Source organism: Trematomus bernacchii, unplaced genomic scaffold (genome assembly GCF_902827165.1).
Source record: "Trematomus bernacchii unplaced genomic scaffold, fTreBer1.1, whole genome shotgun sequence".
Classification (NCBI taxonomy): Eukaryota; Metazoa; Chordata; class Actinopteri; order Perciformes; family Nototheniidae; genus Trematomus; species Trematomus bernacchii.
Genome location: NW_022987728.1, coordinates 1,176,846 through 1,190,009, shown reverse-complemented (window position 1 = coordinate 1,190,009; position 13,164 = coordinate 1,176,846). Strand labels below are relative to the sequence as shown.

The 13,164-nt window shown below is 39.4% G+C and overlaps 1 protein-coding gene across 1 annotated transcript; it reads left to right on the top strand.

Annotated features, from left to right (window-relative positions):
• The first annotated feature begins 1,449 nt into the window (after positions 1-1,449).
• LOC117494607 (E3 ubiquitin-protein ligase TRIM39-like) lies at positions 1,450-7,933 on the top strand. Its single transcript, XM_034145538.1, has 8 exons — positions 1,450-1,723; positions 3,563-4,137; positions 4,743-4,838; positions 5,061-5,294; positions 5,415-5,562; positions 5,683-5,709; positions 6,571-6,746; positions 7,228-7,933. The coding sequence occupies exons 2-8, from the start codon at positions 3,568-3,570 to the stop codon at positions 7,597-7,599; spliced, it is 1,623 nt and encodes a 540-aa protein (XP_034001429.1). The 5' UTR covers positions 1,450-1,723; positions 3,563-3,567; the 3' UTR covers positions 7,600-7,933.
• Positions 7,934-13,164: the final 5,231 nt, after the last annotated feature.

Below are 13,164 nucleotides of genomic sequence, written 5' to 3'. Positions count from 1 at the left end.
GTCCTGTTTATTACGGCAACAACAGCAGTTTCTGACTCCATCATGCAGCCCAAAGTCATCCGATATCCAAAAAGTGAGCACGCCTAAGAAATCTAACTGCTGTCCAAATTAAGGGTTAAGCCATGAAGTAGGTCTGTAAACTGTTATGGGTCTGTGTATAATTATTTAACTGTTAACTGTGGCTAACTTTGGTCTGTTTGCCTTACAGCTTGGGCTTTTTTTCCCAATTGGACCTATTTTTCTTCAGCAATTTTGCCTTGCTTGTATTAGTAGTGCAATAGTAGGGTCCATGTAAACACACTAGAGGTTTCCATTACATTACATACTCAATACTGTGGGCAATCCCCACAGGAGCAATTTGGGGTGAAGTGTCTCAGGGACACAACGACATGCTGACTGCAGTGGGGTTTGAACCTGTGACCCCCTGATCCGAACACCAACCACTAATTATGTATAATTATGAAAATGTTCCCAGCCTTACCAGGATTTTGCACATGACATGTTATAGATGTGAACTTAATGCAGTGTTATTCCCACCCATTACAACAAAAAGAAAAGTCTGACTGCATTGTACTTCATTGCCACCGAGTGGAGCTGTCAGGAAGTGCTAAAATATCTATCGAATGCATTCATTTATTCAATTAACTTCTGATCCAGTAGTGGTTTGAAATGATTATTATTGTTAAAACAAATATACTTTGTGTAGCTGATACTTCTCATACTTTCATTTTGATTCACTTATGGATCTTTCTCATGATATTCCTCATCAAAATTGAGTCGATCATTTACAGAATATGCACTTGCATTTCATGATATATGTCTCCACATGATCTGTTATTGCCAGGAACCCTAAACTATGAAAATATATTGAATTAAAGTAAGAAATAAGTTGTTCTTTAACTTAAAAGCTTAAATCGACCCACAACATAATACATGCAGGACATAATAAACATCAATGTTCAACAAAGGTAATGCAGGACTTAATTAAGCACATTTTGTACCTTATTGTGTATTTTTATCTCCTACTTATGTCACTTAAAGCAGATCCTGTTTGAACTTTATGGACTTTTTAAAGGTCCCATCACACACCTGTCACATGATCTCTAATCTGTCAATGAGCAACTGTTTCCAAGCGTTTCCTTATAGTAAAACTCCTGCTTTGTTTTTACATGTAATGATGTGTTTAGAGGCCTTAACTGTAACCTAATCTGCTTTTCTTCTTGGTGTTGATTCAGGCGTAAATAAGGACGTTTTATTTTAATTTTACGAGTAACAGGCCGACTTACAGCATTCCTCAGTTCAGGCTGTGGTGTAAACTCTGTTTCAGGTGTGTCATAGCGTGGAACATGTTAACCATTGGACTCAAACACCACACCCATGAGGCAAACACACAACTTCCCTGTGTGAGAGCTGCTATTACTGTATTTCCATGATCATATATACACACACTAATGTCTTCCACAACATGGGAGCGTTGTAAAATACACTAACTAATGGAAGGTTGTGCCATAAATGCTGCTATTTAAAGATTAGGTAGTGAACTGAGAGAGAAACCAGTGTTTTGCTCGGCAGAGGGAGGGTTGGGGCTGATGAATAACTGTGTTGACGTTAGATTTTCCTGTTTCACAGCTGTATTCATACTCATTCATGAAGCAGGAGTGCCACCTGCTCCGTCACAGAGGACAAGAGTGAGACTGACCATCTTCACGGGAGAAAAGCAGCTGTAAGTATGAGAGATATGAAATACTAGATCTGTTTGGTTGTTAAAAATACTTGGCAGGTGAATAAAAGTTACTTAGGTAAGAGATGAATGATTTGGGGGAACAGCGCTTTCATAGTCTGAAAACTGACAAATATGCCACTGTATGTTCACCATGGAAATTGTAAGGTTTGTGCTTTGTCGTGGTTGCCTTCAAAATGTTTAAATTATCCACAATAACAGTTTTGAACCAATAGTTAATTAATTTCATATTTCCTGATTATTGTGGAATTGAAGGATGAGAGGAGCAGCAGTTTAGGTTTGATGACTCAGGTCTGTGTAAATAAAGCCTTAAGCCTTACTTTGTTTTAAATATGTGTGTACTAAGGGAATAGACCTATTTAGATTCAAGATAAACGACTTGTTTGAAGTGTTTTAGTGTTTAAAAAACAAGATATATGCCTGCTATGTTATCAGTGTGCTTTATATATCCTGCTAAATGGATTATGTTTGCTTTAGGAGATAGCCAGGCCAGCTGTTTAAAGCCTTTAATGTTAAGCTAAGCTAACAAGATGCTAGCTGTGTAGCTTCATATTGAGTGGACAAAGCTATGCTAGCATGCTAACATAGGACCTGATTAGATTGACAATAAAAAGAGACATAACTAACCTGTAACACAAAATGCTGTTTAATCATGTAGGATGGAATATTTTGAAGTTAATATCACAAAAAACATACTTCAAATAACAACATATTACAATAATAATGTAGTGATGAGAAAGTGTTGGCTAGTTAGCATATTGGGTCTTCTGAACTGCATGAATACTACCAAATCTGAAATGATATCTCTGTATGCATAACACCTATACCAGAGATTGGCATTTAAGTTTAATATAACCCTCTAAGCATTTCAGCAGTTTTATAGGCTAACACTATTATTTGGTTCATCTCATCAGTAATGGGGTGTTGATGCACTTAATTATGTGGATACTTTCTGTGGGAAGTGAGGGTTTGTCTGGTCTGTCGTGTGTATTTAACCTCGAAAACTATGACTAATAGTTGCAAACCAAACAGTGCAGGGTGTACAGTTTAAGTCCTGAATTTCAAGTCATGCATCGAAACTCAAATATACACAGTAGCCTACTTTTGTGTTTGTTCTGTGGATATAAATCGTTGCATGCACTTCCTGTGCACCTAACTTCCTATTCTTTGTATTGTTCTGCAGACAATGCGTCCTCAGGCAGAGGTGGGAAGTAGTGGAGTACAAATACTTTGTTACTGTACTTAAGTACATTTTTCTGGTATCAGTACTTGACTTTTTACTTTGACTTTTTTAACCCAAATACCTGTACTTTCTACTTCTTACATGTTGAACCCAAATACCTGTACTTTCTACTTCTTACATGTTGAACCCAAATACCTGTACTTTCTACTTCTTACATTTCCCAAACAGGCTTGTTCCTTTAGTTTGAATGTGTGTTTGGTGGCGTGATCATTATTATTTAGAGTCATTGCGTGCCTATTGATTTGAACACGATCCGTGTATCCATCATTTCCTGGTCTTCTCTAAAGAAGAGGGACCAATGAAAACGTTGTCATGTTGCCGTTGTTCAGCATGGAAACATTCATTAGCTAACAATGACATTATTGTTCTATTAATATAAAGGGAGGTCAGGTACTCTTTAAAACAGCTGCTAGTTATGGGTACTTTTTACTGAAGTACATTTCAAAGCCCTCTTTACTTTGACTTGAGTAAAGAAGTTTAGTCAGTACTTCTACTTTTACCAGAGTATTTTTAAACATGAGTATCTGTACTTCTACTTGAGTAAAGTATGTGTGTACTTTTGCCATCTCTGTCCTCAGGTAACATGTTACCAGAAAAGCAGTTCCAGTGTAACATCTGTCAGCAGGTGTTCACCGACCCCATCACCACTCCCTGCGGACACAACTTCTGCCAAACCTGCATCGAGAATGTTTGGGACAGCAGTGATGTCTGCCAGTGTCCCACCTGTAACAAAACCTTCATCTCCCGTCCTGAAACAAGCATCAACACAGCCTTCAAAGAGCTGGCGGACACATTGAGAAACATCATAGTGTGTAAGTCTGCTGCCCCGCTGTGTGCAGCCAAACCAGGTGAGGTGTTGTGTGATGTCTGCGCGGCAACCTCCATGCAGGTGAAGGCGCTGAAATCCTGCCTGGTGTGTCTGACGTCGTACTGTGAAACCCACCTGGAGCCTCATCAGAGAGTGGCCACCTTGAAGATCCACAAGCTGATCGATCCGGTGAAGAACCTGCAGGAGAGGATGTGCAAGAAACACGAGAGGCTGCTGGAGATGTTCTGCAGGGACGAACAGAAGTGTGTGTGCCAGTTCTGCACCGAGACCGAGCACAAAGGTCACCAGGCCGTCAAGATAGAGGACGAGAGTGCGGAGAGGAAGGTAAAATGTTCAGAGAAGACTATGTGTTATTGATCAAGTTATAGAAAGTCAATGCAAAGACGCAAACCAGGACAATACAGGCAAAGGTTATCCTGACCATAAGCAGACGTGACTGTATTGTCTATTTTACTCTAAACTGTGACTAGGACTCTTACTTCTCTAAAAATGGACAACATACTGTTTTGAAGAACTGTTAGAACAAGCTATTAAGACTATAAAGTCATTAGGAAATCTTTACTGTGGTAATAAATCAAGTGAGAAGTAGAGTCAGTTGCTCATAGACTTCAATTGGACTTCATCCCCCTGATGGAGATAAAGGAGAGTGACGCTTTGAGGTCTGTCAGCTCTCTAGGATTACACCTGTTTTGGAGGAATGGTGACCTTACAAATGTTTTTGAAGGCATCTAACTGTGGTACTGAAACGTGTAATGTTCAAACAGTCAGTCAGGACCTTTATCCTTGGTGATAGGAAATTAAATGATTCATATTTACCTATTTCTGTTTTACAGTACATGTTTGTCCAATGGTCTCATTTGCTAGTTCTGTCGGTGAAAAACGTACTTTCTGTCGACTGAAAGTTTCAATTTCTGTTTTGCCTAAAACAGGTCAAAATAAAGAATACTGAAGCAGATTTCCATCAGATGATCCAGGAGCGCATGAGGAAAGTGGAGGAGATCAAAAACTGTCTGAAGCTCAGCAACGTGAGTCCTAATCAAGTTAAATGCCTAAATATTTGTATTTGTTTGAATAAAATAACTCATAGCCATTGATTTCACTTTAAACAAACTCATGAAAAGGAAGCAAGTCCAACTTTTCTTTACTATCATATAGAGAGGCTTTGTCGTGGCAAGATACTAATGAACATGCTAACACTTTTTAAAAACTTGACCTTATTAATGTTAACCTTTCTTATGCCCGTCCAGACGAGCACAGAAAAGGAGCTGAAGGAGAGCGACCGTCTCTTCACGTCTCTGATTCGCTCCGTCCACGAGAGACATACTGAAGTCAACACAGAGATCTCAGAGAAGCAGAAAGCAGCCGAGAGGAGAGCAGAGGAGCTCGTTGGTGATCTGAAACAGGAAGTCTCTGAACTGCAGAGGAGAAACACTGAGCTGGAGGAGCTGAGGGACTCGGAGGACCATCTGCACGTCTTACAGGTTAACATCCTCCCAAATAAACGGTTATTACTGGATCTTTAGGTTCCAGTTTAGGCTTCATAAACACCTTTTTCACCATGATAACATTTACATTTCTTCACCGTGTTTCCCCTCATATAGAGGTCACCCTCTCTTATGTGCTCTCCACCCACCAAAGAGTGGATGGAGATCGGCATTCACCCCGAACTCTGTGTGGGTACGGTGAGGGGAGCCATGTCTAAACTGGACAACACTCTGAGTAAAGAACTGAATAGTCTGAAGGAACAAGGTAAAGTGTAGAAAATGTGCTTCACTGAAACTAATCATCATCCTTCTTATGTCTTCATTTAGCCTCTCTAAAGTTTTGTTTCAATTCCATATCTAACATGTCTCATTATCTTCTTGGCAGAGATGAAGAAGATGCACAGATATGCAGGTAGGACCTCACTTTAATCGATGTTTGCTTTTGCCATGTTTAGGTGAAATGCACATTGGCATATTGGATTGCTATACAGTAGTTAAAGTAATATGGCAGGACTTTGCTGCCCACTTGTGGTTGTGTCACAGAAACCTGAGGAAACCGAGATAATAGGGCTGAAAGCAATCACTGAAACAGTCCCATTTTCTACACACTAACACTTTAATTGCCTTAAACGTCTGAACATATGTACTAGGGATGCCAGAAACTGACCATGATCAAATTCGAAAATCGGACAGCCCTGGCGAATATTAATCGATTATTATTATATTGAAACTAAGCCAGGAAAAAAAAGAAAAACCTAAATAATAATAAAAAAATATATAAATAAAATCGAATTTTAAATAATAAATAATTTTCGATTATGGAGACTGTAACGAATATTCGAAAAATCGAATAATCGCTGGCATCCCTAATATGTACAAGCATGGAGAAAAGTGGTAAATGACTCATAGTGTAGAAGTGATCGCAGTGGCAATGGTACTATCCTGTTGGTTATTTTCCCCAAATGGCTGCTCAAAAGTATATTTGCAATTTAAACATTTTCCATGCCACCACAACATGCATAATATTTGGTTTTGAACTCTATATTCAACTTAAGAGAAATAGCATTATGGGAGTGAAGTCAGAAATTCTCCGATCCTAGTTTATTTATGATTAAAATCTGTACTGTTGTTGTAAAAAGTTAGAACAGTCCGTGTTAAAGTAACTGCACTATATGTGTACAGAAATAGACGTAATCAGTAGCAGGAAGTGGATGCAGAAGTGATGTTTTTTTCCTTACTATTAATTAAACGTTTCTCCGTCTTATCTCCGTAGTTGATGTGGTTTTAGACCCAGAAACCGCCCATCCAAACATCGTCCTGTCAGCTGATGGGAAGCAGGCGGGTCGGGGGGAGCTTCTGCACATCGTCCCAGACAACCCCAAACGTTTCGACCCCGTTATCTGCGTTGTGAGCAAGAGAGGCTACCTGTCCGGGAGGTTCTACTTCGAGGTCAGGAACTTGTTTGTTGACGGATCAATTGTTCAATGAACCGTCAGAATCTTCTCTCAAGGATTCAAGGATTCAAGGCTTTTATTGTCATGTGTACATAGTTAAAGTGTAGATATGTCAAGGAAAATCTTAGGTCACAGGCTCCTCCAATAGTTCCTTCATTTATTCCCTCCATTAATCACATGAGATACAAGTTTGGATAAAACTTGAGAGAAGGGAACGAAGAATCTAACCAGTGACCTTTCCAACATTATACAAGTGGTCTATTTAGGGCACCTTTTAAAGCATTTTGTATTACTAGATTCAAGGCTTTTATTGTCATGTGTACATAGCTACAGTGTAGATATGTCAATAGAAATAGTGCAAGGAGAGTCTATATACAAGTAATTGGAATATTGATATATATAACTTGCACACAGATGAATGTTTTGGATGTTCTCTCAAAAGTTCAGGTGTTTAACAGTCTTGCTTTGACCATCAGGTTGCAGTTGGGCCAAAGACCTTCTGGGACCTTGGCGTGGTCAAAGAGTCGATCAACAGGAAGGGGATGATCACTTCCAAACCAGAGAACGGCTATTGGACGGTGCGTCTGAGGAACGGAGAAGAGTATCGAGCTTTGGACTCCCCCTCGGTGCTTCTCTCCCTGAAGAGGAAGCCTCAGACGGTGGGAGTGTTCACGGATTACGAAGAGGGAACCGTGTCGTTCTTCAACGTGGAGGCCGGGTCTCACATCTACACCTTCACCGGGTGTATGTTCTCCGAGAGGGTCTTCCCCTTCTTCAGCCCGGGTGTTTTTGATGATGGGAAGAATACAGCGCCATTGGTTATCAAAGTGGTAAATCATGAGACTTAATGTTGAGGCTTTGACTGCTTTCTGGTGCTTCAAGAAACCAACAGAACGGATTGAGAATTTAAAGTTTGGTCTAGTTTTATTGGTATCTGGGTTTCTACTGTACGTACACCAACAGTTTCAATTATGATCGTTATGAACCACAACCTCAATACAAGGCAATTTGAACCTTTAAGGCCTAATGGGAAATGTTTAACTGTTGCTACCGAACTATAGACAAACTATTTCCTAGTTGGAGAGAAGATAGAAAAATAATATTCCAATCCAGGACAATTGTACGCCATGATGCCAAATGCCAAACCTAAACTAATCATCTAACTTGTGCTTAAATATATATATATATATATATATATATATATATATATGTGGGCCGGGGCGGTACCAAAGTGGGCCGGTCGAGAGTCCCGGGCTGATTTGTAGTCCCAGTCCGCCCCTGATATATATATATATATATATATAATAAAGGTTGTGTGGTGCTATGGACTCTACAGGCTTAGCATAGCATTGTTGTTTCACTGCAGCCTTTTGAGTGAATTCTTTACATTACATTCATTGACATTACAAAGACTATTGGGGATGCTGATTACAATTTAAGATAAAAAATGTAATGAGAATAATGCTACAGCTAGCATGTTTGGCTAGCATATTTGTTTGTGTCGTGTTTAGGGTGACCAGGTGCCAGAAAGCCACAAGTGGGACAGAGAGTATGTTTGTGTGGGACAATGTGGGACATGTAAATGTAATGTTGACGCATGAACTGTCAACGGGGGGGGGGGGGGGGGTTGGGTACACTGTGGACCTCTGTCGCCTGTCAGCGCAACTTACATAATGCCGTTTAAAACATATAATAATGGGCGGTGCCGGCCTTTCTCCGCAGAAAAGCGTTTTGGCCAATCAAAATGAAATATGCGGGACATCGTCTCAATTTGCGGGACGCACCAAAAGTCGTGAAAATGCTGTGCAGTCCCGTGCAAAGCGGGACATCTGGTCACCCTATAGTCGTGTTTGTTTTGTGTGTCTCACCTGGTGATTTGTTTTTTAAATAAAAAAAACTAGTTTAAATCGTGTCCCAGAAACCTTTTATGTTTTGCAAAACCTTTGCATCCGTCCCGACAGAGCGACCCTGTTTCCATGTGCTTTGCATTGTTAGAGGACATACGCCTCATGCAAGGAGGATTAAGTAACACGCATTCATTACATACAAATAAAGAGCGCCGTATTCTTTTACTAAGTCAGTGTCTGTGCAGCTCTCACTGCTTTCTCTCTTGTAAAGACCGTCTGATTTCTTCATCACAGGTAAGTTTTATCATCACAATTATATGATGTCATAGTTAATCATCCATTCATTTGTTTTGAAGATCAGTCTTGAATTTTCTTTGTGTGTGTTTTAATTTCCTATAGAAATTGCAAACCATGGATAGAAGAATGTTTGGCATTTTGCTCTTCTCAGGTGAGGTAGTGAAGAACATCTTGCTGTGACGCATGATTATTAACGGCCTAGAGATACTCTTGTATTGACCTTTACCATACTTTTGCATTCTGCATTATAGTTAAGTACATTTATTGGGTACTTGTACTTTGACTTAACAGATAACGATACCTTTAAAACTAAGATTTCAAATAAAAGAACACATGATGAGTTTATAAAACACAATAATCTGTTAAAGATTAAACCAGGAGTTTCCAACATATTGGTTTGCGACCATGAATTGTAGTTTCTCTGAAGGTAGTCTTGCCCTCTTTACTTCTAAAACTGATTCAATTAAACACCTGTTTAAAAGCTCAAAAGCTAAATAATCCAATATCTCTAGAAAAATAAGAGATGTGCAAAGTAAAAATAAAACTGGAACTTCGTTTTTTTCTACTTTTCTAGGCCATACATGTTCTTAAAAAACCATTGGCGGGGAAACGTTGTCTAAACATTGTTGTACTTATTAAGGGAATATCTATATATATATAGTTAAGTACATTCATTGGGTACTTGTACTTTGACTCAAGATACTTTTAAAACTAAGATCTCAAATAAAAGAACACATGATGAGTTTATAAAATACAATAATCTGTTAAAGATTAAACCAGGAGTTTCCAATATATTGGTTTGCGACCATGAATTGCAGTTTCTCGGAAGGTAGTCTTGCCCTCTTTACTTCTAACATTGATTCAATTAAATACTTGTTGAAGGCTAAACGATTGATTCCAATATCTCTCAAAACATAAGAAAAGTCCAAAGTAAAAATAAAACTGGAAGTAGTTTTTTTCTACTTTTCTAGGCCATACATGTTCTTAAAAAAAACATTGGCGTGGAAACATTGTTTATACATTGTTATAAAACGGACAAGTCAAATCAAGCAATCTGATTGGTTCTTAGCCGTGATATAATGAGCGTATATCACGGGTAGAATTGTAGTTACTTTTCACAACAAGTCAGTATCCCTCCGCGTCTGAGAAAAGCTACAACCGTTACAACTGTTACATTACGTCCGTTACGAAACTAACTAACTAACAAAGCTTAAGATGGAAACATGTAAGGGATAATGTGCAGCAAGGACTTATTGACCGTTGTTAAGGACGCTCACGCGAACTGAAGAAAGAAGTCCGGTCGCTTCGCGTCGGGCCGAACCACGCCCCTTAGCTGTGATATAATGAGCATATACCACGGCCTGTCGTGAGCTATTGCTTAATTGTACTGGCCATCAAACTCTTCACCCTTCAGTAAAGGGAACTGAGAACTTCCACACCACCACTATGTGCAATATAAATACCATTACCGTCATTACAAAACACGATACCACTTTACAATAAAGCTACCCTTATAAAGGGTTTACGAATAGTTTGTAATTTATTTATTAATTAGGTTGTGAACACTTTATAAATCATTAATAAGCTTTTATAAGACATGAGATAAACAGGGCAACTGTGACCGGTTGCTTGCCAAATAGTGAGCCCACATTTATCTGTACTGCTAAGCCTTATATTGGCTAGCTTACTTCGTCTCCTTCATCAGCCAGCATCCTTGGTATCTGTTGCTCACTGAGTTGATTCTCGCTAAGTAGCCACTATAAGGCTTAGTCATCTTGCCAAATAGTGAGCCTGTGATGATGTATGAAAACTATGTTAGAACTGGTTTATAAATGGCTCTTAATGATTAAAGTGTTTACAACCTAATTCATAACCTAATTATGAAAACCCTTTATGAATCCTTTATAAGGGTAGTCTTATTGTAAAGTGGTACCCAAAACACTCGTTGCTATATAACATGTGCAATATTATTATTATTAATAATGTACTATGATAACGTGCAATTACATATCTGCCACTACGTTTTTTTTTTGCACTACTAAATACTGGTAATAATTACATTAATTATGTGACGTCTATGTTTCACCGCGAAACTCAGCCTGGGCACACACACCCGCAGCCTGGCTGGGAGTTTGTGTGTGCGCCCAGGCTGAGTTCCGCGGTGTCTCGCTGTCTCCCAGCGGGACACCAGCTCACAGTGTCCCGCTCCTCGCAGCAGCGAGCCTCGCAATGTCCCGCCGAGTGTGTGTGTGTGAGAGGAAGTCCGCGGATTGGTCCAAACGCAACGGCTCCGCGGACGTAACGTAACTATACCCGAAATACGTCACTCTACCCAAGAAGTAAACAATGGAAAAAGAGAAATCCCCAACGAGGCGTTCTGGGGCAGCATAGACAGGTCTTTTCTGTGTTAGAGTTGTACTCGGACTCTGCAGACCGTTTACATGCAGAAAAAGCTACATAACACACAAGGGGACGGGTATTAACCAGAAAAGCATGACATGGGACCTTTAAGGAAATATCCTAAAACTTCTTCCACCCCTGTCCACAGGTTTGTTCCACGTTGCGTTCCCTCTTCATCGTCCTCGGTACAACTTCATCGACGAGTCCAAAACGTGGCTCGAGGCCCGTCAGCACTGCAGGGAATATCACACCGATTTGGCCGCCGTCAACGATGAGCAGGACCTCGTGGATCTAGGTAGTCTTGTGGATTCTGAATTCTCACACGTCTTCATAGGTTTGCAGAGAAGTTGGGGATGGTCAGTGTCCGACGCTGACGACCACAAAGAGGGAGAACCGTCCTACTGGAACTGGGCGAGTGATGAACCTGAAGGAGCCAAACATTGTGGGTTCATAAGAAACACCGGAAAGTGGTTTGCTGCAAAATGCAACACTCCTTTGAAATTCATCTGCTACAACGGTAAGTATTCTCTTTGATCCAAACACAATTACACATTGGTTTAAAAAGTTACATTTCATTGAAAAATGTAAGAACCCACTGAAAATAAACGTTTTTTTAAAAGAATTTATTGTTGACTAAGAAATGGTGGTATTGTTGACTTTTTATTTTAATTTCTGTTGTACCTATATGTTCACTTTGTTTTATGGGGTTTTATATTTTTATATTGTCGCATCGACTCAGTTGTCTTGTGTCATTATTTATTTTATTTTATTGAATTTGTATTATCATACCTTTTACCTCCTTGTGTCTATTAACCTGATAAAAGGTTATATTTTGCTGCATGTACCTTTTAAAGTTCTTAACAAATAATCTGAGGGGAATTGTTTTTTACTTGTGATGTGTCATTTTGTAAAGCACTTTGAGCTGCATGTGTTGTATGAAAAGTGCCATATAAATAAAGCTTTATTATTATTATTTGCAGAATCCACAACCGATCTCTCTGAGAGGTTTTTTTTGTATAACGACCTCGTGGACTGGCCCTCGGCTCAGGCGTACTGCAGGGAGCGGCACACAGACCTGGCCAGAGTTAGAAACCAGCTGGACAACGAGGCGCTGCTGGATCTATCGCTTAGCTTCCGGACATGGATCGGGCTGAAGGCAGAGTCCTGGGTGTGGTCCGATGGGAAGGAAGCATCCTTCATACCCTGGAGACCTCAGGAACTCTTGGGAGTCGCTGATTGTGCCGCACTGGATGTCAACAGCAAACCTCTGGGAATAGTGGACAAGGATTGTGCTGAAAAACTGCCCTTCTTTTGCTACACTGGTAATACGTATGATATAATAATAATAATAATAATAATAATAATAATAATAATAATAATAATAGATTACATTTGTATAGCGCCTTTCAAGGGACCCAATGCCGCTTGACATGGTGAACAAACAAACAAAAGGGCAAATAATAAGGTAAAACAAATAGAAAATTCAATAAAAAGCAGTAGGAGTGGAAGCAGGGGCACGGTGACGGGTTAGGGGTCAAACGGGTTAGGGGTCAAAGGCCATGTGGAACAGGTGAGTTTTTAATGAAGAGTTGAAGATGTCATGATGATATGGTACATCTCAATATGTGTAGTTATGAGAAATGCTACTGATATGCACTGTATATGAAAAATTAAGATTTTTTTTAAGGGGAATAGGGACATTATTTTTCCATTATATCATATTTTACATATCCAATCCAACTTTATTTATATAGACCAAAGTGCTGTACATCAATACATATATAAAAAGCAGCATAAATACTTTTAGACCAAACCGATAGGATATACAGTATATGTGTATACATTTTACATATGTTACATATATTTTTG